The 26436-nt window shown below is 40.4% G+C and overlaps 1 protein-coding gene across 1 annotated transcript in view; it reads left to right on the forward strand.

Annotated features, from left to right (window-relative positions):
- Positions 1-10116: 10116 nt before the first annotated feature.
- Positions 10117-26436, forward strand: part of DISP1 (dispatched RND transporter family member 1) — an 84935-nt gene continuing 68615 nt past the window's right edge. The window contains exon 1 of the mRNA XM_030269169.4: positions 10117-10295. Coding sequence (XP_030125029.4) covers positions 10174-10295 — 122 coding nt within the window. The 5' untranslated portion in view covers positions 10117-10173. The remainder of the gene's footprint in view (positions 10296-26436) is intronic.

The following is a 26436-nucleotide window of genomic DNA, read 5'->3' on the forward strand; positions in this document are numbered from 1 at the left end:
CAAACACAGACAATTCTTGCCCTGTGTCCCAGCAGCTGCTCTGTCCCAGGGACTGGCAGCCCCTCCAGGGCATCTGCCCTTTGGGAAGAAGATGCTGTGTACGTCTCTGTGGGGTTTCTCTGGGCTTGTGGCCTGGGTTTCTATGGCAAGGATTGCAAGTGGGAAGGCTGGAGCTTCTGTGAGCAGCAGCTGCTGCCCTCATGCTGGCCAGAGCCCGTTCCTGGCAGCCCCAAGACAGAGCCACTGCTGGCCAAAGCTGTGTCCATCAGCTGCCTGGTCATGGCTGTGGGGAAAAGGCTGTGAGGTGGGCAGTGAGGTCTTGGGCAGCTGGAAATGTGAACCAAGGGCTTCTCTCCTCTGCCTGCATGCCTCAGTGGGCTGGGGGTGCACTGGAGGCTGTGGGGGCACTGATCCCCAGGGACCAGAGGGATTTCCCACAGCATGTGATGCCATGCTCAGCAATCAAACCACGGGGATGTAGGCTGGCAGGGGCTCCCTTGGCTCAGAAACTGGCTGGGCATCAGTTTGTTGTTTTTCTTGGATTTGGACTTCTTTTTCTCCCCTTTCCTTGTGTTGTTTTGGTTTTTTTATTTATTTGTTTCTGGGTTTTGTTTTGTTTTAATTTAGTTAAACTGCTTTTGTCTCAACCCACCAGTGTTTTACCTATCCAATTCTCTCCCCCAGGGCTAGGAAGTGAGTGAGTGGCTATGTGGTGCTGAGCTGCCAAGCAGGCATAAATCATGACAGTCCTCTGTAAAACCATAACAGCATTGCCCTGTGCACACAACAGCTGAATGATGGGACACAAGCAGCATCTGCAGATCAGGACTGCAGCAGGAAACAGGAGCTTTAGCTGTGGATGTTTAGAAAAAATCACAAGTATGACAAGAAATCTCCACCCAGGAAAACATCAGTATTAAAAATGGAGATGGTCACAAATACAGGAACTGTGGTATTTACAAAGACCACCAAGTGAGTCTTCTCATAACCATATTTAATATGACACAAGTCAGGTTGATGTGAACCTCTTGTCTGGAGAGCTCGGTCACCAAGTTGTGAATTTGTGGGATAAAACACGGAATTTTGCCATTTTTGTCTTGTTTGGTTTGACAAACTGGCAAAAGGATACAAGTGATGTATCTCCAAGACTTGGGTCTTTCCAAATTCAGATCTCTGTATGGCTGTTGCATACACTAACTATTCTATCAAAACCTGCCACCCATGGTGGATTATTTAAAGTGAATAATATATTAGCTAAATCTGGTCAGTCTTAGATCAATTAAAAGAGGCTACAGGTTTTATTCTTTGCAAAGTGGCAGATCATATTGCAAGCTGAATGGTACAGAACTGTGTTTGGTACAACTTCACAGGTTAACTTGGTTTTATGCTCAAAATTAAAGCTTTCTTCTTGTTTCTGTAGTTCATAGTTGAGTCTGTATCTCTGGTTTGGGACAGTTTGAATTGTGACCACTTAATTCCTTAGGAAGTTAAAGTTCTTTCTTTCCTTTTTTTTTAAATTTTAATATGATTGATTAACTTACTTTAAGGATGGATTAACTACTCAAGCAACAAAGCTGGCACTTTGCTATTTTTTGTCCTTTTAATATTTAGTGGTGGTGTCTGACAGGATTATCATCAGGATTTAAAACCTTTGATGGTTTGTAAAATTAGCTATTTTCTTTTGTTCAAATGATATAAACTCTATCAATACAATTCAGACTACACTGCATATATCAGCTCACCAGCTTTTTCCAAAGGGTACATTTTACAATACCCACAAAGGAGCTTTTGCCTGCCCAGATGCAGCTTTTGTAGATGAAAACAGCAGAAACCATGGCTATCACACAGGTAGACAAAAATCAGTATGTTAGGTATGGTATGAAGTTTGTGCAAACTTCACAGTTAGACCAGTGTGGCAGAAAGCACTTGCAGAAAAATCAGAACAGGATGATTCTAATCAAGGGTGGATCAAGAAAGATCAAGTAATTCTTGACAGGTTTGTTAAATTTGAGCCATGTATCACTAGGTTTAGTCAGCCTGACTAAGGACTTTCTTGCTCCTGTATTTCAAACAGCAGGAAGTTTTAAGTATTAATGAATTGACCAGAAAAAGAATCTAAATAAAGCTTAAAATCAGATTACATGAATTCCTGTGAAAAGTACTGTAATACATGGTAGATCCTTGGGAATATAAGAGGAAATTAATGAACAGAGAAAGGGGAAAATATTGAACTCAAAGCCACACATTAAAATTCAAACCATTTGCTTCTGGCAACACATCTTTAAAAACCTCCATGCTGTAACTATTAATGGAAAAGCCTTCCTACTGGCAAGGCAGATAAAAAATCTCCCTGCAGCTTCCACAATATCTTCCCTCTCCTGCTGAAAGAAAAAATCTTGGTAAGAAAACACTTTCTGGAGAGAGTTTCAGGTAAATATGACAGAGTTACTGAGTGACATGTCTGAAATGAGCCACCGAGGACTGCCACTGGGTTTCACCGTTTCACCTTTTCCCCTCCATCAGCTCAGAGAACATCCTGACCCAAGTGCACATGGGCAGCACAGCCTGTGGAGGTAACCAAGGGCATCTACTCACTTCAGGAATTCCGAGATAGAAATAATTGTGTGCCCCTATGCTTGTTCAGTTGTGGGGAGTTCTGATTTACAATTTATACAGACTTGGCTCTTTCTACCCAACAGATGCACTTTGCCTGTTTTTAATATCATCTGGGGATAACCACAACAGAAATAATAATTAAGTGGGTTTAGGTGCCTTAAGAAACAAATAGAAATTGCATTTGTGGCCATGGAGGTATTGATATTCCACAGCTACAGCAATAATCTTCAGACTGCTCCTCACTGCCACACAGAGTTGGGATATATGTGCAGGCAGGTTTCAAGGAAAAATAGTTCATTATATTGAATCCTGCACTGGGGCTGCAGTTTTAAATGGAGCTATAGGAGGAAACCTTCCCTAGGATTTCATGTGTCCAGCTTTTCTTATTTTGAATAAGGTAAATAATGCATAGTTAGAGTGCAGGAACAACTGATCTTGCAAATTGTTAATAAATAAATACTAATAAAATGTGATAAATTTAACAGACTCTCAAATGCCAATGAAAAGTTTTGAACCCAGTGCTGGGTATGCACAGAACTGCTGAGGGACCTGGCCTGAAAAAGCTCCCCCTGCATGCTGCAAAAACCAGCCTCAGACATGACTGATTTTAGTGCAAATGAGTTGGTATAAATAAAGCAGATCTTTTTCTTTTCTCTTCCCTCACAATTTCATTTTACTCATTTACAGTTATTCCAGAACTCAGATCTAGAAGAGCATGAAAAATTTACCACTGAATGAAAAAAACAAAAAAAAAAGTTTAAATGGAACATTTGATTCTTCCTGGCCTGATTACAGGAATACAAATAAGAAATTATTCTGTGGAAATCAATGTGGCTGTAGGAAAGTAATCTCAGTATAGCCATGAAAATCTATCACCCTGTGAGATACAAGATTGCCATAAATAAATGTTTGTCTATTCTCCTCGTTTCCACTTTCCATGAACAATACTGGAATGTTAAGTTAAACTTAACTGTGTGTTCTAACCTTGCATTGCAAATGAAGCCTTCCTGGGGCTTCTGGACACTCTGCAGTCACAGGCACCTGTCCAAATCTGTGTTAGGAGAAGGACACAAAGCCACAGGATTCCCCAGCAGGATGGTGCCCAGCAAGAGGCAGGGGTGCTATTCCTCAGCACCAGCCATGGCAAGAAAACTGGACATGGTGTGGGGAGAAAGCTAAAGAGGACAACCACACTGGCTGTGCAGAGAAGAGCACTTAAGGGTCCTTACATACTACAAAGCCATTATCTCCAGGGGAAAAACAACCAACCCAGCAGCTTTGATGATCTTATGTCAGGCAACCTCTTCCACATGAAATAAAAAATAGTTGAGCCTTTATGTGTATCTTTGCAATAGGCAATATCCCAAATTCAGCCTGATCCAAGAGTTAGGTGAGGGTTTTTTGATGGGTCACTAACTTCATGACAATGTACAGGATTAACTTTATCTACTACAAAGACCCTTTGCGAATGTAGATGACACAAAACTCTTCACAAAACCTTTTTCACCTCTAAACCTTTTTCCTGTCACCAGTTCTCTGAAAGTCCCTAAAGTGTGTGGTTCTGTTGCAACACTCCTGGTTCTATTAGTGGTATTTGCTGTTGGGATAATGTAAGGCAACTCCAATTACCCTTTACTTATTCCTGCCAGTAAGAAAACAACCTGCCCTGCTTTGTTATGCTGCTAGACTGGTTACTGATGGCTGCAACAATGGTGCTGTACAGGGTATTCAGCTGATCCAAGGTAAGTCCCAGGACCTCTTGAGGAAACACCTCGTGAATGATCAGCTGGGAGAAATTTTGTAACCAAGGATTCATGGAATGTGTGGTGGAGTTTTTGTAGCAATAAAATTCTACAGAAAAGATAGGATTATATTTTTTTAATGTGAAGGTAACAGATTACAGACTTCGTAATTTTAAATTCAGTTTTCATTTCCTATCAATGAAGGAGCCCCAAAGCTGAAACTTGAAACTGTCTGACTCTGTATTTGAAGTTCTAGTTAACCACTTTAACTTTAGAGAAGAATCACACATGGGCTCTTGCAATTTCAGTGCAATACAACTTCCCTGAAAGACTGAAGTGTAAGCTTGTGCCAGTTTGTGCTTTAAAGTGAAAGTCTGTTTTGGAAAAGCAGCATCTAAAACTGGTAGTGTAGTTTTCCAAGTTCTAGGTGTGATAAAACTGAATTTTAGAACAGGACCTCAGCTCTGGGAGCATATTCTGAGATCTTTCCCTTGAGTTTGATTCTTCTCCATCGAATTCTATTCTTATTTCTCTTTATCAAGACCTAAATTTGAACCTTTGAACATAAACCTATTTAACAGCAGGCTTGCTTAGTGGAGGGAGTAACTTGAGAGGAAAAGGATAGCACAGGAGTTGGGACTCTTGAAATATGAGCCAGAGGTAACTGCAGCTCACCCTCCCTGCTCTAATACAACTTCTTGCAGCTCTTTGCTGCTAAAGCAAAACTAGTTCATTTCTAAAATGAAACAGTAGATTTGCTGATGGTGTTTCCACGCTGTTGCTTTTCAAGATTTATTTTAATAGTGTTTTGTGGCTTATGATACTGCAAACATCTTGTCACTATTCACCATTGTAAGCTACAGCCATAAATCAGCCTTATGTGATGGCATCTCAATGCAAGGTAAGTGGAAGCACAGGACAATTATAATTTTTTAAGTGTTCCTAACAGAAGTCAACTACATTAGTTGCCTTTTATCTAGTAAATGTTTTACTGGTTTATCTTCAGGAACATGGAGATACTGGAGAAAGCTCTGAGAAAAATGACATGGACTTTTTTGAGTGACAAAGGACATCTTGGGGTACAGTGTTGAAAATCAATAAATAATACAATGGGTTTCTCACAATGTGCTTTTGCAAATATTAATGAAGTTTCAGAATGTGACCCAAAAAGTGTCTCAACAACTAAACACTGATTGTTGCTGTTCCAATATATCTCTGATTAAAGTAACTTAATAGGCTAGGAGTGAATTCTTCTTTCATCCTAGCCAAATGCAGATTTTTTTTTATCACTCATCAAAGTAACCAAGTGGAAACAAAAATAACTTTGGCTAACTGGAAATGTGTAAAATTTACCTATATTCAGCAAAGCAAGTAGTTGAACATTAATAACAGTGATTTTCTTAATTCTTGCACTCCAGGTTCCACATTTTTGTTGCAGATTAAAGTGTTGGTAAGTATTCATAAAGAAGGTAGGTTTTCTTTATAGATCAACTAATCTTATAAAATAACAATACTTTTATCCTAGTTAATATGCTGCTGCAGTAATCTCCTATGAGATACTTCATATTGTCCTAAACTCTTGGTTAGACATTTTTGTTTGCTGGTATGCCTGAAGAAAGGGAGGGGGACCACTGGATTGTGTAAAGTACTAGCAAGACAAGTTTTCTGGACATGTTTTGAATGGATATTTAAATTATGCTTTTGCCTGACATTTTCATGGTAGTTGAGAAAAAGCATGCCCAAAATTTGGGTTTACATGACCCTGTGTGGTTTCTAGCTAGCTAAACAGAATAAACAAAATTTTCCAGCCGCTAGGCTGTCAGCTGAAAATACAAATCAGTGTTAACACTGTTGCCTCCCTTACCTTTCTCCTCTTTTTTTTTTTAGTCAGTCTGACTGTAATGGTTTACAGCATGGGGATATTTAGAAGGGTAACATATCCTCCCCAAAGCTGTTTTCTCTCTCAGCTAGGGAAAACCAAGACAGAAATACAATCACTGAAAGCAGACATTTCATTCATCCACATGCAAATTGCCCCCATAAGCCATGCTTGAGTCTCACAGGAAAGATTGGAAATGACACAACCTCCAAAGCAAAACTAAAAGCTCAGTCTTTTTCTGCATAATATGTACTGTGAGTGATTGAAAGTTGTGAATTTTTCATCTCTGTCTCTTGCCAAACAGCTGCTGAGTGTCTCATTTCCTTTGCATTCCTACTTTCCCCTAATTTCAGAATTGGAGAGTTGAATTTGTCACTTTTCAGCTCCTGCTGTATAAACCAGTGGTCAGACTCAATAAGTGCCCCAGCTAAGATAGCACACTCCACAGGCCTGTCTGCACTGCTGGATGAAATACCAAAACTGAAATTATTTCCACACAGAACTGTTGTTTTATGATAATTCTGTTGCATATTAAGTTCCAGGATTTGAGAAAATTATTCTGTGGTCAAAGCAGTGGAATTTATTTCCATTAGTTACTCTCTGTGTTTTCTTTGTTTTGTTTTTATTTTATTTTTTTAATTTGACTTCTCTTTAGAATCTTATTCACTGGAGAGAGAACTTTCACAGGTACGCTGTTCCTTGTTCGTGTTCTGAATGATATCTTTCAGTGAGGGCTCTGATTTTTTTGTTTCAGCTAAGACTGCTAGCACTGTCTAGGAGAAACTACTGTTTCCCCTGACTGTACATGATAAACCTTGGGAAAGGAACAGCTATTTCCCTCATTAGTTCTGGTGTTTCACTGCAAGGCAGAAAATGCCCACACTGCCCCTTTGCTTGAAGAGCTGTGCTTGTCTTTCTCCTGATTTCATAAGGAGGCAAAGCATAACAGAAGAGGCCTGTGGTCAGCAATTTCTGTCTGGGTCATATTCACAGGAGGCTCCATTTCCACCCCATCCAAGCTTTTGGCAGACTTGGGCAGTCTTCTGCAGCTTAAGGATTGACAGGTTGTCTCTGTCTGCTGCTGAAAGACAGATATTTTCTAGTCGTTTACAAAAAATAAAGAAAAAGCAAAGCTGGGTCCCAGGCTATGTCCTTGTTAACCATTTAAAATGCTTTTTCTGGAGAACACCCAGTGCTCTTTCATCAAACCTGCTACGAGGGGCTCTGCCAAAGCATTCCAACAAGCCTGTACTAAATGCTTTGACAAAAAACACACACTCTCTGAAATGAAATCTTATTTACTGTGGTGTTATTAAAGTGCTAAACAAACAGACAAACTCAGAAAGGCTGCTAGGATGTGGGCGGGTGAATAAATAAGCTTTGATGCTAATGTCAGTCAATGCTAATTTCTATCCTTTGAAGAAAGTGTGATAAACACAGCTGTCAGAATTGTGATCTGAAATTGCTCTAATTAAATTAGATTTTTACTAGAATGAAAGCAGCTGAGCACCTTGTTTTGTTTCCTCTTTAGCTGGACCAATTCAGAGAATAGAGACTTTCCAGTTCTTTCATGGCTAGGTAGGAAAGGTAAGATTTGTTACATTTAAACAAGGATCTGAATACACACAAGACTATTGTATAAAATTCCGAAATAGTTTTCCTTTTGTTGTCTTTGCTACCCACAGCTGGCATCTTAATTTTGAATCTGCGACCTTCAAGGGGGAATTATCTGTACTGGCCATTAATGCTTTCTCTGCAGTAATATGGGGAGGTGACATAACTCCCTCATGTGCATCTCTCAAGTTTATGTGTTGCAGTAAAAGACAGCCAAGGGTGTTTCAAGGTTAAGAACTTTGTCACTGCTGATGAGAATAATAACTAGCCATCACTGTAAAGAAAGGCATGAAGGGATAAAGGATAACAACCTGGAGTCAGATGATCTCTGGATAACACTTCATCTGGATAACATCTTCATCTTGTCTCTTCCTCAAAAATCACCTTGCTCCTTTCTGTAGATGGATAGAAAGACCTGTTACTCCAAGCCTTGGAGATGTACTTTGTAAATGAAATTGTGATTTGGCTCAGATCTGGGGGCGGGGGGCTACTCCTTTTCAGTAGAGCTAAAAATGAAGTGAGGTGATAATTTCAGTACTTTTATTTTTTTTTATGAGACCCTCTTTCCTGAAGCAATCTAATTAATTACAGAGAACAGCATAGCCCAAAGTAAATAACTGATATATATACATATGTTTGATTTGTGAGTGCTATTGATTTTAATTTAATTAATGTAAAAGTGATCTGTGTCAGAATTTAGTGCCATAAAATAAAAATATGAATTTATATATTGCTAGATTTATATAGAGAAATATTGTATTAATAGACCTTCTACCGGTGCCATCTATCAATTTCCAAAATGCATTAATTATAACAAATCGATCTGATGAGGAGAAATTCGATTAATTACACCATCTCTTCCAGGAGTGGGCACTAGATGGCACTGAAAGATAAGAGCTGGGGTGTGGTAATTTCTTAATGTTGCCGTACTTCAGAGGAGGATCAGTGCATAAATTATAGCCAGTAATCTATTCTGTGGGGGGAAAAAAGAAAGAAAAAAAGGAATCTCAGGAATTACAGAAGTTTTATTGCATGGCTCAGTTGTTTCTCCAGTCTATGGAAGAAACTGGTAAAATTAGAGGCACAGTGGCAGAACATGATATTTATTAAGTGACTAGGGCTGGCAGCAACGTCCTTTTGCAGATGGGAGAAATGGAGCTTTCCCTCTCTCACTTGGGTCATATTGCTTCATAGAAAAATCTCCTCCAGAATTCATATGCTCCAGAATTCGCAGCACTAGTTCTAGTCCCAAAGGTGACAGTGTTAGAAACATCAACTTTCACACCATTTCACGCTCTGGCTCTGCCCCATCTGACCAAAGGCAAACCCTTGGGCTGATGGAGGAGACAGAGCCATGGCGTTCAGGAGAAAGCCTGGGTCAGAACTGGAGATTACAACGAGCTCTCAATAAAAACCTCTCCAAATGAACCCCAAAGGGAGGATTAGCAGGGAAGGAGGGGATTGGAGTCGGACTCGGGCTGTGTCTCTCAAACCATCAGCAGCCTGACCCGGGTGCCTCACACGCCTCAGAAGGGTTTTTAGAGAGCCAATAAACCTCAGGACAGGATGAAAGTGAAACAGCTCATCATGTGCAAGGGATCACTGGAGATTATCCTGTGTGTTACTATGGTTTTAAACATTACAAAGGCGTACTTTTATTCCAACTGCAAAAGGAAGCACACAAAGGTAGGAAACTCCGCGTCTGTGCTTTGGCCCATTCTGTGCATGAAGTAAGAATGGCACCTTTTGGGACAGAAAAGTACGCAACCATGTAATTAAAAACTGAAGCCTATGCACAAATTGGCATGACTATGTCTGGAGCAAGCTTTTCCTAGGAATTCAGAAATTCAGCACCAGGTTTATCTGTATAGATAATGTTGTTTCCTCTGTGCAATTTCATGCGCAATATTGCTATGTTTTTAGAGATGAAGGGTGGTCTATCGCATGGACTCTGATCTGTGTCACTGCCTAGGATGAAGCTGACTGGGGGCCACTGTGACCTTTGCGGTGTAATCCCCTCAGACTAAAGGGGTACCTTTTCAACTCCAGACACGACTTTCCCACAGGTTCGCTACATTTTGAAAGCGTGTCCATCACACTGCGGTTCTTTGGGCAGCTTTGGACACGCTTCGTCCATGGCAGCCGCTGCCCCAGGAGCCGGGCGGGCTGCGAGAGGCGGGGCGAGCCCTCACGCCACGCTCAAGATGGCGGCCGGCGGGAGCCGGGCGGGCGCCACGCTCAAGATGGCGGCGCTGGCCGCTCCGCCTTCACCCGCCCCGCCGGCGGTGACTTCCGGAGGGAGCGGGAGAGGGCGTCCGTCCCATGGTAACTGCGCCACGGTGGGGACGCCGCGGCCGCCTTTCGCTTCCTGCCGCCGCCCGGCCCGCGACGACGGGCAGCCGCCGCCTCCGGGGCCCCGCCGCCGGCAGCCGCCAGGTCGCGAGGTGAGAGGAGCCCGCCGGGGCGGACGGGCCCCGCGGGGCGGGCTCTCCGCGCCGCCGAGGTACCAGGTCGGGCCGGCGGCGCCGGGGAGGAGGAGGAGGAGGAGGAGGTGGCGGCGGCCCCGCGCTCGTGTAGCGGGGGAGGAACCCCCGGTGCAGGGGCAGCGCCCCGGGGAGCCGCGCCCGCGGGACAGCGGCGGCCCCGCCGCGGGGAGAGCCCTGCTGGGGGCGGCGGTGCCCTTGTGTCGGCTGAGCCGTGCCTTGAAATAGCTTGTAAAATGAATTAATTCTTCACCTTCACTTCTGAATCTTTTATGTTTATTTTACTGGGACCTGGGGCCTTTTCTTTTGCTCTTTATTTAAAGGTGTTCAAGCACCTAACTTTTTTCGTTCGTTGCGGGCTGAGATGTGATCAGCCTTTCGTGTGTGCTCCTGCCCTTTGTTCAGACACACGGTGCCTGTTTTATTTGTTAGGGGCAAGGACTCCTTGAGAGCAGGTCTGCAGGCTGTGGTTTCGAAAGGGAGCTCATATGGCACCCTTTGTCTTGGGAAATAAGGATACGGTAATTCCCGGCTTCTGGCCGCACGAGCGATGTTGTGATAAGGTTGCTCATTGCTTCCAGCGGCGGTGGGAAACGCTGGAGGTGTGCTGGAGAGACCATTAGGGCAGAGGTGTGTCCAGAGGGGTGTGGAAGCCTCTTCAGTTTATGGATTCAGTGCAATTCCCATGTTTTCTGTGGAGTTGGCACCTGCAGCCAGTGCAGGAGCTCTCACCGTACCCTGCTTTGGGAATGGCTTAGTTCCTGCATCAGGAACAGCTCACCTGCTGGTTCTGCACATCCTCGTCCTAGTAGAGACTGAGAGCGTACTAGAAGTTTAATGAAAAACTTTTCTGTGAGTAAGGCAAAAGGACACTCCATCTCTTTCTCAGCCTCTGGAGAGGATGGAAAAATTGTTTTTAACAGAATGGTTGATGGTTCTCGTATGGATGTGAGAACCAGCTCTTCAGGAGAGAGATGAGAGCTGTAGTTACTCAAAGTGTGTCTGTAGCATGTGTGTGATTTAAATGAACAAAAACTCTCTGGTTAGACTTGCAAGTAGCTTGTTATAGAAAATCTGGCTTGGCTAAACCTGGGAAATAGTAACATACACTTAGATCAAGGCATCTGGGTTGTCAGTGGGTTTATAAAGGTGTTCAGCTTTAAGAGTGTTGACTGGTGGAACTACAGGCAAAACTAGGTGCCAGGAAGCAGATGGGATGAATTGAGACTGGAAGAAATAAAGGATTTCTTAACTGGATAAAGGAATAAGAGCCTGAAACAAGCAGCCTGCAGGGATGGGTGTGGAAAAGCTCTAGTGTCAAACAGCCAAGGTGGGGCCAGAGACAAGTGTATTAGAAAAACATAAATACTTCAAACATTGGCATGGTACTAAGTCTGCCAAAGTTCAAGAAGTCTTTGGACAATGCTCTCAGGCACACAGTGTGATTCTTGGGGCTGTCCCAAGCAGGTCTTGGACTGAGTGATTCTTGTGGTTCTGTTCCAACACAGGAGATTCTGTGATTTGTAGTCTCTTGTGGCTTGTAATATTTAATATTTAAGATATTTAATCTTGTAATCAAACCTTCACACTACATTAGAATAACATTTACAGATTGTATTTATTTTGCATATATTTCTGTTTTTCTCTGAATATAAAATAAATGACTTGTGCCTCTTCAGTTTTGTAGTAGCTCCCAGAAACTCTTAACTAGTACTGGGGGGATGCTGTGCTGATTGCTTGTGTAAATTGAAACACGAATTAAAGAGGCAGACATCCTGGTGGGGGCTTTTTTTGCTTAAGTAATTATCTTTAAATGTTAAAGTAAGGAAACAAAGCAGCCTTTGACACTTACGTTCTGTTTCAGAATACAGTGGTTGAACTTTTTAAATGCTGTTGTGTAGGATATTTTGGCGGTCATTAAATAGAAAGAAAAATCAGTTTCCACAGGAAGATTTGTTTTCTCCTTTAGAGTGAAGGGAGTGATATCCTCTATAATATCATAGCCTAGTTGGAGGACACAGTTATTTTGAGATTAGAAGCTTAATGTGTAGGTTGGTTACAAGCAGATGAATATTGAAGTGAGGACTTGACTGTAGAGAGGTGCAAAGTATGGAAGAGTGCCTTAGGATGTGAAATTTTGTGCCATCACTCAGGAGGGGTTTTTTCTCCTTTCGAGGGACACAGTACATATGTAGGGAATAAAACTCAATGATTGGCTTTTTCCATTCTTTTGGCCTGCTTTTGAACTCACTATAGTAAAGTTAAGGTTTTTTGCAGGTTATATGAAGTGATAAATAGGGCCACAACGTTGTGTGTTTGTTTTCAAGGCACCTGGGAGAGGGCAGTGCCAGTGGCTGGACTTTCCTGTCTGTAGAGCCATACTTTTGCTTCAATGGATTTGCCTTCTGCTGCTCAGGTAGTGCAGGGGAGACGTGGACTGAAGATGAAGCCTTCTTAGCAGAGTCTCAACATTGCTGAGATTGTGTTTTTTTTCTCTTCACTTCAATTTTTTTTTCACTCCTTCTTTCCAAATGCGCTACCATCAAATATTCCTGGCTCTGTTGGAGCATGCCGTGTGAGGCTATTTTTGACTGCTCAAAGAATTACTGTAGCAGGAACAAAGGACAGTGATGGGGGAGAAGTGGTCCCAAGGGGTCTTGAGAAGAAAGAGATGGAATTCAGATTAGTAGCCTCCAAAAAAAAAAAATCTTGCTGTAGAAGAGGTGAAAAGTAAGACTTTAAAAGAACAAAGGTAAAAACAACATATGAAAACACTTAGTCCTCAAAATGTTACCCTTTCCCATGAGGAGGCTTTTTGAATGGCTTTCATAGTAATGTTTCTCATATGTTGACCATAGATTTATTTGGGCAGTAAGGTTGACTTTTTCTCTAAGCCTTTAATAGAGATGATTGATTTACTGGCTTTGATAGAGGGATAGAATTACTTTCAAACTTTGAAATACATAATAAGCACCTCAGGTAATTAGCAAGCCTACATCTATCTCTCTTTAAAGTGATCAATGACATTAATTTGGTTTGGTAACCATGGCTATATTCTTGTTCAACAGCCATATGGTATTTCTGAGTTTAGTGTGATTTCCTGTAGGTGGTTTTTACAGAGTCAGCTGGGCTTTGGTGTGAAGTGCAGCAAAAATTAAATACTATGGGAAGGTGTGAAAATGTTCTTGTATTAAAAGAGAAAAAAAGAAAAAGCAGGTTGCTTTAACTTTGGGGTAAGAGTAGATTGTAACCTCTAAATCACACGTTCAGGGAGACTTACGTGAAAGCAGTACAAATTTGTAACTGCTGCTTGTTTGACACTGAAGTTTTTTAATGCAAATCATGATCAACAGATCAGTGTTTTGTTGTAAACAAAATACTTTTTGCCTTTTCTTTAAAAAGGAGACCCGTCTTTCTGTATCATACCCTTTCAAGGAGTTTTCTTCTTGAGGTGTGATACATTAATGCTGTTGTTAAATGTGTCATGACATTAATAGAACAGCCACAGGAAATTTCCATCTGAGTTCTGATTTTTTGAGGCCTGCAGTAATGAAAAAAGTGTGAATTTTATCTGTCACATGAGAGGTGGCTGAAGGAGCTGGGGTTGTTTAGTCTGGAGAAAAGGAGGCCCAGAGGGACCTTATGCTTTTTACAACCACCTGAAAGGAGGTTGTAGACAGATGGGAGTTGGTCTTTCTCCCAGGTACCAAGTGATAGGACAAGAAGAAACAGCCTCGGGTGGCTCCTGGGGAGGTTTATACTGGATATTAGGAAAAATATTTTCATTAAAAAGATGGTCCAGCATTGCAACAGGCTGCCCAGGGAAGTGATGGAGTCACCATCCCTAGAAGTGTTCAAAAAGCACACCGATGTGGTGCTTACAGATGGGTGTAGTGGTGGACTTGGCAGTGTTTGGTTAAGGGTTGAACTCAATGATCTTAGAGGTCTTTTCCAACTGTAATGATTCTAAGATAGAAATCAAGAGTTTCTGAGAAGCATTCTGGGCATCCAGGAGCATAGTCCAGCTGAGCTGATGAAAGCTAGGATAACAGAGAGGAGTCTGGTTGGGAAGATTGAAGCTGTTTCTGAAGCAATTTTATAAAGGTGAAAAATCCTGGGGTTTTTTTAAGCTGACCTTTGTGCTTATAAATAGCAGCTTAAATTTCTCTGTGGGAGATTCTCCAGCATGCAATATTAACAGAAATAAATCTGTCTGGGAGAGTTGTGGGAAGGGGAACCAGTGTCAGATGGTGATATTGGAAAGAGATCTGGAAGTGGAAACTTTCAAGTAAGGGGAGTGAGACAAAGAAAGGCAACAGAAGTGTTGGGAAATGGAATGGGGCAAAGCCAGGGATCACAAAGACTGAAGGTTGCTGATGGTGTTGTAGAGTAACGTAGACCTTGAGAGCATATGGTTTTCTGGTTAGTAAAGGTGGCATTGAGGAGAGACAGAGAAAGAAACTGTGTGGTATATAGGCAGGAAAGTGCCATTTAAAATTAAGTAGAAATACATCTGAAAGGCACCAGAGAAAGAATTAGTGACTGTAAGGTGCATGTTCTTGGGGTGTGTGGAAGGAAATGATAACAGGGGCATGTGGTGCCTATTCCTGAGAGAGGGGAGAACGTCAGTGCTGAGGTGGGGAAGCAGAGGTCTTGTTGGTATGGAGACACCTCAGCTCAACACTTGCAGCCCCGAATGAGAGAAGCTCAAGAGGGACATGTTAGTGTGTCATGCTGGGTGTTCTCAGTGATGCACAGCACAGAGTGCTGCTCACACTGTGCACAGCTTATAGAAGCTGTGAAAAAAACATTCTTCCTGCCTTCCCTGTTCTTATTCCTCCCCCCATCTTCATCCTCTATGGGAGACATGAAAAACTTGCTTTCTGGTGGGTTGGTACAGTCAACATATGACTGGATAAAATATCAGCTTTCTGCATTCAAGTCTCTGAAGAAAGGTCTTGCTGTGTATCTTTATGTATAGCATTGTTGTTTTTGTAGAAACAGACAAACACAGCATGATAAAAACATTCTTGTGCTGTCTATAGTACAACATATCTCTTGTGCTATGTAACACAAATTAATAAAAATGACTGAATTAAGCCATAACTAATAGCAGATGGAAACTGTGGTTTAGTCTTGTGTAGTCTCTACTTGTTAATGAACTTCACATGCAGATGAAATGGGTGGGAGATAGGCTTTAATAAGGGAAAATGTTTGCCTTGTCATCTGAAAACACTTATGCTCCTGGGTGAAGCCTGTGTGCTCAGCAGTACTCCTTTCTTGTGCAGAGCCAGAGTGTTTAGAAATTTAAACTTGTTATTCCTGGGTTGACAAGAATATCTCCCCCTCCTAGAGCTTTAATTCTTATCTTTCCTCTTTATGTAACCAGGGTTGGTCAGGGGCTGTAAACAGCCTTGTTTTAGACTTCCTGGTATTTCCCTGTGCCATTGCCATCCTTGGATGTGATAAGACATGCCTGCTGGAGCTGAACCAGGGAGTCAATCTCAAAGGCACTAAGGTTTATTGCCACAGCTAATACTGGGCTTGTGCCTTGCTTTTTAAAAATATCCTGTCTGCTGTTTACTGAGTGTTTGGAGAGAGTCTCAAGGAGAATTGTTTCAGCTTTCGAAATTTAAGTACAGCATCATCTTCCTGTGACTTGTATATGTGAGGTCAATGAATATGCTTGAAAAATACTTTGGACATAAAGTGACTGACTTAAGAAATTGTTTCTTTGCTGCATCTCTCCTTAAGGCTTCTTTTCCAATACCTTATTTATTTGTAACATACTTTTTCTTTGTTTTAACATAGAGAAGATTCATTTGCTGATGAGGTACCTTTCGTGAAGTGTTAGCGATAAAGTATTTATAGACAGGATGGAGCATCGATAGTGAGATTTGAGAAGACACATTTTGTAAACACAAAATCCATTCTACCTGGAATGTGAGTGGAATAGTACAGCTCAGATTACACTTGTGCTTCGGGGTAGTGTTGGAATTAAAGCTGGGGGTTTTGGAGCATGTTTGTTGTTTTTTCTTCGCAAAGCCTCATTTGTGGTCTTCCAAGTTTTGCACTTTCCTATTACTTATTGTAAGACCTAGGGGGTGCTTGATACTTACAGGCTTAGATTGAAAATGCTTTTAGACTTGATGTGAACTTAAAAGACTTTCTTAGGAATTTTCTCCCTGTTGTGTTTACTGAAAGTAGTTGCTGTGCTCAGCAATACAGCTGATAGGATCCATTTCTAATGGTAAAAGTATTTAATATTGAAACACCCCTCTTGGGCAGCAGTTCTTGAAGTTGCATCAAAACTGGGTGATGTGGAGATATCTTTGGGTGGGAGGAAGGAAGAGGGGATTTTGAGAACTAGGTAATTAAAGATTGCTGTGGTTATGATGTTTTAGGCTTAGAAAATTAGAGAGTACTATGCCACATACTTTGAATATGCAAGTAAGTTAAAATATTTTCTTTAATACATATGCTGTTCTAAATAATTATATAAAGCTGAAGGGAATTTTTGCCTTTTGAAATAAACTTTACCCTAGTCTTAAACATATGTTCTCACTTATTGTTGATAGCTTCTTTAGTACTATAAAAAACTACAGCAGGTATTGCAAGAATTCAGTAACTTAATCTTAACCCTTTGAAGTTAAGTCCTGTGAAATGTATGTCATGCTGATAGCTTTATAAAAGCATAATGGAATTAAAACCAAAATCCATTATAAAAGCTAGAAGTAAGATCATTAATATAGTTTAGAACTCACTTCTGTGGCAGTGAAGTGTAAGATCCTGAATGGTCCTGGACACATTCTGGGCCTGAATTTATCATTGGTTATTTTCTGTGACAGTAAAACTTTACAAACTTTGATTACAAACAAGATTTGCTTTAAGGGTTTTGAAAATATCCCTGTGTAATAATGTTTATACACCAAGACAGATGAAGAAAGTAGTTGTGGTTGACTGTGAGCTCTAACTGGGGTTTTTTGCATTACTGCTTAACTGTTGCATCGGTAAACTGCTGTTTTCTGCTTTTCTTTGCTGTCAAGCAAAGCCAGTTTGATCTGCTGCGAGCTGAGTACTTTGGCAACTTGTTCTCTGTTAAAAAATTGTAGAGATGGCATTAGTGGGAAAACAATTACTTCCTTTGTAAGTGGTGCAGTTGAGTTATGACTAAGTATATTGATTTGCCTGGCCAACACAAACTCCAGACAAATTTTTTTTTTCATGGCCATTCCATAATAGGGTCACATGGTGGTTTGTTATTGCCCTGTACATGGTTGAATTTTACAAACCAAACTGCTTTCAGGGGAAATTAAAAAGGGTTTTAATAATTTTTTTGAAATCGATTTTGATCACTGATATGTGATGTTGAATGGATTGGGGAAGGCTTGTCCCTCTCAGCTTTTGTAACTTTGTGAAGCTCTTTAACTTCTCTTTTTTATGGCTTTACTAATTGCATATACAATAAAGAAGTTACTGATTTCCAAAAAGATAAGATTTTCTATTTTTTTTTTCTTTTTTTTTTTAAGTATCTAGGTTGGAGAAACTGCATCTGTTTGCTTGTGCTAGACATGATTTTGTTTTTTCTTCAATTGGCATCTTATCGTCTAACCCCCAAGGGCAATTTGAATATGCTGTTTAGAGTTCCTTGCTGATTTTAGAACTTAGGATGCTAAATCTGTAGAACCAACAAATTGAAGGCTGCTAAACCTGTAAGACCCACAAACTGAAACCATAATAATGGGATTATGAGACTCTGAGATGAATTCTTTATTTTTAGTGCTCTCTCTTGTCTACTGTACCTCTCATCATTGCCTTCTCTGGTTCACGGAATGCATTGGTGGTCAGTGCCCTAGTGTAAAAGGTGTATTAGGTTAACATTTAGTCAGCTGATAATAATGGGTCTGAATGATAGCTCAAAACAGTTGTACTGCTTTATTCTTCAAAACATAACACCAGCCCTACTGTCAGCCCTGTGAAGAGGATGTTCTGTGGTGTCTTGTTTGTCTTTTCTGGAAATTTGTGTTCATATTTGTGTTACGAATTTTCCCCATTGTATTACAGCTATGAGAAGAATGACTGGAGCAGAGTGAAAAGTTTGAATAAAGCAAATATTTTGGTGGTTCTTAATTAGCTGTAGTTATCTCTTCTGTGAGCTGTTTCTGGGTTGCCTTCCAGGGTGTGTGGCATGTTATAAACCATGGGCCAAAACAAGCACTTGTGGCTATTCCATGGAGAAGGGCAGGTGTGTTGTTCCACTGCCTAAATTCTTCTTTTCTCACAGTTACCTCCTTCCAGTGAATTCAGATATGTACAGACAGATGCCTGCGAGACTGTCTATAATTAACAATATCAAGTAGTTTTAGGTGTGGCTGCTGTGTGCAGCAGCAGTGCTCTGGTGACATGGTCATCCTTTGTCCTTGTAAGGTCCTGGCCAGAGGCTGCACAGAACGAGCTCCAGGCATGGTGGGATGGTGCAGCTCAACCAGAACAGGAGGCAAGAGACCTCAGTTAGCACCAAGGAGGTGTTTGGTGGTCAGTGAGATCATTTACATCTGCAACATAGGACTTTTGTTTTCCCCGTTTACCAAACTGGGCTGTTGTTAACTTGAATGTGAAATTCTGATGGATGTTTATAAATCAGGATGCAGACAACTAATGAAAGACTTGAGTGGTGAAAATATTCTAACAAATCAATTGGTTGCAACATTTTGGAAAAGGTTTGAATGAACTTTCTTCCCAGGAAAATGTTAAAAAATTTTAGACTGTATATTTAGTACACTTGTTTCAGATATATCTTTTATTACAGGATAAGCTGTAGTCATACCTGACACCAGAAACAGAAGCATTGGACTTTTTCTTATATAAGGAAGATGATGAAGAACACTTACAAAAGGGCTAATTTGGAAATCAGGGGAAACTTAAAGAATGATTTGCTTTACCTGATTCCTGGTCACAGAATCATTATCAGTTTCCATGTAGACAGATAAGGCTCTTAAAGTAGGGAGAGAAGCCAGGCCCAGCACCTCTATCTAAGTGGGTCAGGTGGAAAAGAAGCATGAGAGTTCTGGAGTCCATTTGCAAAAACTCTGCAACAAATGTGAAGTATTGGCTAAGCTTTTCAAGTAATAAGTACAAAAAGTGTTAAATAAATCTAAGTGTGGATTTTCACAAACCAAAATTCACAACCAGTTAAATCGCCTTTTATGGCATGGTATCCAGTCTTTTTTTTTGGGAGGAACAAATATGTTCTTAGTTTAGTTAGTTATTCTACTGGTTTTTTCGGTATTATAAGCAAGGATGTTTCTCTAAATACCATAAAGTTGGTGAAAAGCCTTAAATAGTTTCATGGATCACTGTCAGACCAGAGGATGTGGAGACTGAATGCTCTCTGCAGGGTTCTGTCACTAATTTTGACTTAAGTGAAACATTAAGGCTGTGCAGTATTAGCAGCAGATGGTATCAAGCTTGGAATTGCTGTGAGTGTGCTGGAAAATGTGGATAGGGTTCAGAGGGACTTGAGGACAAAGAAGCAATCTGGGAGGGAGAAAACCATGCCTTTTGGATGAGGACAAGATTCAAGATCCTCCATTTATCATCTTTGTACAAGAAGACCGTGGAGGAGTAGAATGAGTTTTGTGCAAAGAGTTCTGGGGATGATGCAATTGAGAAGCCAATACAATTCTGTGAACACAGCTGCTGCAGACAGCTTGGATGTACTGTCATGTAAGCTGGATGAGTTTCTACATAGCACATAACAGTTCTTCATGCTAGGCTTAAGCATTTCACCCCATGAAAAGCTAAATTACAAGACAGGGTAGAGGAAAGTAAAGAATGAAGTCTTCCAAATGTAATTATTTTATTCACAGAAAGATTGAGAAGTGCTTCCCTTACAGAATGGAAGACTGCAGAGGGAAAGAAGAGTTTTCTTCAGGTGAGGTATAAACACACAGAGAGGATTTTTCAGTTTAGTCTCTGACAACAGAACCGCTGGTAACATGCTTAAACTGCAACAGAGAGAGTAGAAATGGACTCCAAATTTCTTTTAATGGAAATTAAAAGTAGAAAAGAGCTGTGACCCACTGAAACAGATTGCTTGGGAAGACTGTGGTGTTGCCATTTTTAGAGTGCCTCATAAGGCACAGATTTACTATGTCTAGACCATGTTTTTCTCCCTCAGTCCTGACAGGCAGGATTAGCGGATTTATTGAGCTGCTTTCTAACCATTAGAGTATTTGAAAATCCTAGAAGGGTTTCTAGAAAGCAGGGACATTCAAATTAAAAAGGTATCAAAGTGGTTAATAGCACTGGGCCCATGTTAATCACCTTCTCATTTTGTGATAATGGGTCTTGCTGTAAAATTTGCACATCTGTACTCCCTGCTCTACAAAGAAAGTAATATTGCATTGGGGGAGAGGGGGGAAATACTTTTATAAATCTTCTGGCTCACTTCCATTTCACATCTGTGAGTATCTTCCAGTTGATACACCAAGTGTATACTGATGGCTACAAACTTCCAGAATTAACTTTCTTCCCTAGCTATATGTAAATTTGCTTTGGGGATGAGGGAGAAATTAGACTGTTAAAACCCCACGGTAAGTTTGATATCAGAGTCTAAGATTTCCAAGTGCTTAGCTCATTCCTCCAAGTCAGAATTATGATATAAAATAAATCATTCCCTCATTAGCAGATAGCAGCCTTTATCTTGCATGCCTTTTTATGTCTAAATCTGGCAATTAAAATGTATGAATAAGAGGCAGTGTACTCTGGTAGCAGGAACTTGGGCCTGGGAGAAAGAACTGTCAGCATCTTAATCTTAGGCATGTTGTTGAATTATGATTTGCTGAAGGGTGTGTTTAATTCCTGGCCCTGTTTTCCACACACAGAATGTAATGCTGCAAGGATTAATTTTTGTCTGTAGCTACAGAATTAAAACTCTCAGACTTGTTTTCCCACATTAAAAATTAGTATGTAAGCCCAAGGTTTTCATTCATGAATTCCTAAGTTGTGTCTAAATTCTTCTGCCACAGGGTCCTTAGGTTAAAGAATAATAATTTAAAATTCTAATAAAGTTAAAAATATCTAACCTTATAGTAATTTAATTAGTTTTTAAAGTATGGAAAATGCAAATTCTTCTTTCTTCCTTTGCTTTTTTGGTTCCTTGCTGTTGTTGAAAACAGCTCCTTTCTCAAAGACTTCAGGTCTACGGTGTTTTTTTACTTCATTCATGATTTATAAGGATACAGAAAGATTGTAGAATTCAAATTTTACTGGAATTTTCTGTTATTTTCTAAGCAAGGAGGCTGCATTTGTATAACCTGGTTTGTCTTGGAGCATTGATACAGCAATACAGCCAAAGGATTTATTTTTTAATTTAAGTTGCTTTAGAGGCTGAGGGCAATGCTGTATGATGTCATTCTGGTTCAACAGACCAGCAGTGTTGAAGAGTGAGAGGGTGTGTGGGGTCTTTAGGGCAATGAAATACCTTTTCCAAGGCTGGTAGCATCAGGCTGAAATCCCTGCGGGCTTCTTCCTGCAGGTGCTTGTTTTAAGTTAGGTCTGCACAGACATTTAAATTTATTATTAATGGTGTCACCCTACAGGGTTTATAGTTTTTTCAGTGAATTCTTTGTAAAAGAGCTGGCATCATTTTTTAAAAGGTTATGTTGAATTCTTGTTTCCTCAGCAAGTTGCCATGGATATGTCAGGTTCTTAATGTTTGTTTACAGAGGAATGAGGTAGAGAAGGTTTATGGTAGCTATTTTCAAATGCATGTTCTGCTTTCAAGTGATGCTGTTCTCACTGGAGCTAACTGGGCAGTGAACGTGAATTCTGCTGTCTGCTTTGAGAATTAAGTTCACTTTGAAAAGAGTTAACACAGAGATGGTCATGTGTCTATCCTTACTTTGCATTAGCTTGTCAGATGTTCAGGTTGCTTTATTCCCTCTTCAGTCAAAAGACCCTGCTGATTTTGTGTGCCCTGTGTTGTGTGTTGGAGTCCTGTCAGTCAGCATTGGAATAGGGAGGCAATGCACACACCTAGAACTAAGGAACTGCTGCTGCAAAATGTGCTGTGCCTCATGCACCTGCACAAATCAAAGAGGTCCTAGACTTATTGTGATTGGGAAAAGGACATGAAAAAAGAATTTTTTTTTCTGGTTAAGAACTGGCATAACAAGGAAATCAAGCAATAAAACACCTGCATGCATAGATGAAGTGCCCATGAGAGAGCATTTGTATGTTGTATTGCATAATACAACACTTGAAGTATGTTTCTGGTCTGTTCTCTGCCTTCCAAGTCATCTGCTTTGCTCCTTTGTAGCTGTACACTTACTCTTCTCCCCTTCCAAAATAAAGCCCACAAAGATAAATGTGTTTATGTAACCTCTCAAATCTTGATTCAGAAATACAAAGTGCTGACTTTGGAGCCCATGCAAAGGACCTGCACAGCACCACTAGAAAAAGTATGCAATTAAACCAGAAGTCAAACATTAACTTGTTCCTTTCCCAGGTCACACTGGAAGAGGTGTGTGCAGGCGTGTTCAAAAGCTGAGGAAAACAAACCCTGTGTTTGTCACAGTGAAGGTGTCACTGAGTGCCCCTCATGTTTCTGTAAGCTGTGCAGTCCTTAAGGACAAGATGAACAACTGCTGCAGGACACTTGGTTCAGTTTTGGGTCAAATAGCCAAAAGAGCAGCAACAAGTCAACAGGCAACATAGTGGAAAAGAATGAAAAGGTGAATATCCTGTTGTGGAAGTGAAGGATGAGAGACAAACACCTGTTAAAAGCAGCTGCTAAAAATGGATGACCACTCTTAGTGGAGTAAAAAATTAGCAGCAGCTTTCTTGGTAAAATTGATCCCTGTGTACATTCTGAGATGAACTTTATTGTGAAACTCCACAGTCACAATGGCTCTGTTCCCTTCCACTTCATAATCAAAGGTGGTTTCTTGAGTGAGGAGCATGCCTGGGCATGGTCAGTCTGTGCCAGTCAGTTCCCATATAAGCTCTACTGTCAACCTTTTAAAGTTACCACACGTGTAAAGTTTATTAAAAGTATTTTGAGAAAAGTGTGGTAGTTTTTATGCCTTGTGTGTTCCAAAACCTTGGAATGTCTCTACAAAGAAGTGTCTTGTGTGTTTTAAAAAGTGTAAATGAAATGCCCTCAGTGTGCTAATTTTAGTGCAGTAGGTCTGAGTTTCCAGGTGAAGGTGACAAGATGTTCTCTGGGTTTAGTATCCATAGCAATAGCCAGAGGTGCCTTTTGAAGTGACAGGTACAGAGATAGCTGTGTTTGAAACTGTTTGTGTGTCATAGAAGAGCTCTTTCATTGCTTTTATAGATGTAGTGCAAAATATCTTGAGTGGTTCACGTAAGCTGAATACCAGCCCCATTAAACATCTGCATTTTCCATTCAGAATGAGTAATGTGGAGTCTGTATTTCTGCACCTCTTTAGAGATAAAGTTTCATTGGGTCCTTCCCTGTAGCCAAACATCCAGTCAGGAGTGTGTGCTGGGAAGGGAGCCCTTGCAGAGCAGTGTGACAAGCTGTAGTGTGGTTTTTTTCACAGAAGTTCAGCTTCTTTGGGAAGAAAGCGGGCATTGATCTGAAGACATGCCCAGGACTAAATGAAGTTGTGAGAATCTTTACTGGAATTGCCAAGAAGGGATTTCTAGCTTCATGTTGTGAGGCCTGATGTGGTAGTGGCTCCACGTGCTGCTCTAATATAGCCCATATCCCACAAATGTACAAACTCAGCAGGATGATAAAACATGACAGTGCTTGGGGATGAATGCCTTTTGCAGTCCATGCTTATTTCATTTCATTAGATGTTGTCTTAACAATACCAATCTGTCTCTTCTGCTGCTAATCACCAGTGACCCAATACTCTTGGATTAGAATGCTTTTATGGCAGTTCAAGCCTAATTTCCAAGTAGATTTCTAGGTTAAAAGCCACTATGTTTTTGTTTTGTGCCTTGGGTTATTTTTTCAATCATCCCCTATGTTGATTTTGCATACCTGGAGATTGTGCTGTACACAGAAAGGCCACTTGGCCCTAGTGACAGGGAAGAAAACCCAAAGTGCTGTGTACATCTGTTTGATTATCTCATTTTTCATCAATCCTCTTGGCCTGGCCAAACAGCCAGCTTCCAAAGCTGACACTACCAACTATCAAAATCCTAATGTTCACAGAGTAATCTCTATTAAATGATTTTGGGTTAACCCTTAATACACTGTGAGAAAATGCCCCAGATGCAGAATGTTGGGATAAGAAGAACGATACTTAAAATTTTGTTGTCTTATTCCAAAAGGAGTGAGTGCTCCCATGAGTGTGTCAGTGTGAAGGAAACCAAGCAGCCACCTTTTTCTTAAGCTCTCCTTGCTTCCATATTGCTCTTCTGGAACAGGTCAGGTGATATGGGCTATGTTTTTAACTGAATTAGGTGAGGCTTTAAAGTGAGAATGCTCGATATGTGACAAGTGTCAAGTTCTGTTTTACTGGAAAATATTTAGTATTTATCTTTTTTCCTCAAGGTGTTTTCACATGAAAGATCCCCTGTCGCATGCAAGAACTGAAGTTTGCTCTATGAGCCATAAAAATCAGTCTTAATATTCTGAATTAACGAGACTTAATTCTTCAGTCTTGATGTTTCTCTGTAATCTGCTTTTGGCACAATTATTTTCCTTTGAGAGAGAAATTACCATCTATTACTGGTTAAAGAGTCATATTTGAGAAGTTTGTCCCAAACCATAGGTTAGGTTTTGAAACTTAAAAGTTCCCTTTGGATGCAGATGGGATGTGGGAGTCTCCTGAGAGTTTGTGATTTGCACTTCTATGCTGCTTTGTGCAAACAGTACTCCATAGCAGGAACTTGCCTCCAACTGTGTTCTTGCAGGAATTTGTTTTTCTTGATCTCAGGGGGTATTGCTTGTTTGATCCACATGCTCTTTATTAATCTTCTGTGCTGAATGCCTGAGAGAAATTGTGATAGGCAGGTATGGTCAGTTTAATAAATGAAGGTGTTGTATCTATTTGAAACGTTGCAAGAGGATCTCTTTACTGGCTGGGTCTGTGACTGTTCTGTAAGGCTGCCAGGATCTGAGAAAATTCATACTGAGAAATGGTATTTTTGAAGGTTCTTGAAGGGTGTGGTTGAATTCATACTTCTCTTATGCACATAAGAAAAATAACTATCTAAACAGTATGCCATGATTCTTTCTCAAAGTAGTAAAGAAGCAGGTATGTGGATTTACAAAATAAAGGAATAAGAAATTATTCTCAGCTGTTTTTGCATTCTCATTTAAATAGCTGGACTATTTAATCTTGTTTCCTGTTGCTGTTAGTGATAATTTAGCTGAAACTTTGAGAAAGGATTCTTTGGTTGTGGTGTTCTTGCTGTGATGTCCATCATCTATAAAGTCGTGACCAGGTCAGAGACCTGGAAGGCCTTGGAAGACTTTTATGTTGCATTGGGGTTTTTTTTGTAAAATATAAGTGTAGTAATTTTAAGTATCCAATTTTTTTTCCTGTATTATTCCTTTCTCCTTCTTTTGGAAATACCAGAAAAGCAATTATCAGCTACTTAGTACCAGAATTCTGTATTCTAATTTCTGTGAAAAAAATCTCCTAAATAGAGAAATCAAGTGAATTACTGTAAGCACGTGAGTTTTCTGAAACTCTGAATAGGACGTATAAAAATTCACTCTTTTCAATATCTTGCTGTGCTAGAAAGAAAGATTTTTACACAGGGAGAGTTCTGCATAGTTTTGAAAGCATGGCAAGAATGCCAGTGTTCATAAGTAAAATGCACTTTCAAATATAGTGGCAATGCACTTAAAGTAGATGTTACCAAGTTTTCTTACTTGCTCATCAGTTATCTATAACCTTTACTTTCTTGCTATAGATCACTTTTTACACATTTTGCAGGATAAAACCCTGATGATTTGAGATTCATTCTTTTAAATTTTGAATTGGCATTTGTGCACTTGGTGTCACTTCTTGAGCAGGCTTTTTGCTCTGTTTTCTGTTTCTGGCTGAATAGGATGGATGTGTATGTTAGGGATGTGTACTAGAAGGCTCTGCTAGGGATTCCTTAGGTA

This window comes from Taeniopygia guttata, chromosome 3 (genome assembly GCF_048771995.1).
Source record: "Taeniopygia guttata chromosome 3, bTaeGut7.mat, whole genome shotgun sequence".
Lineage (NCBI taxonomy): Eukaryota > Metazoa > Chordata > Aves > Passeriformes > Estrildidae > Taeniopygia > Taeniopygia guttata.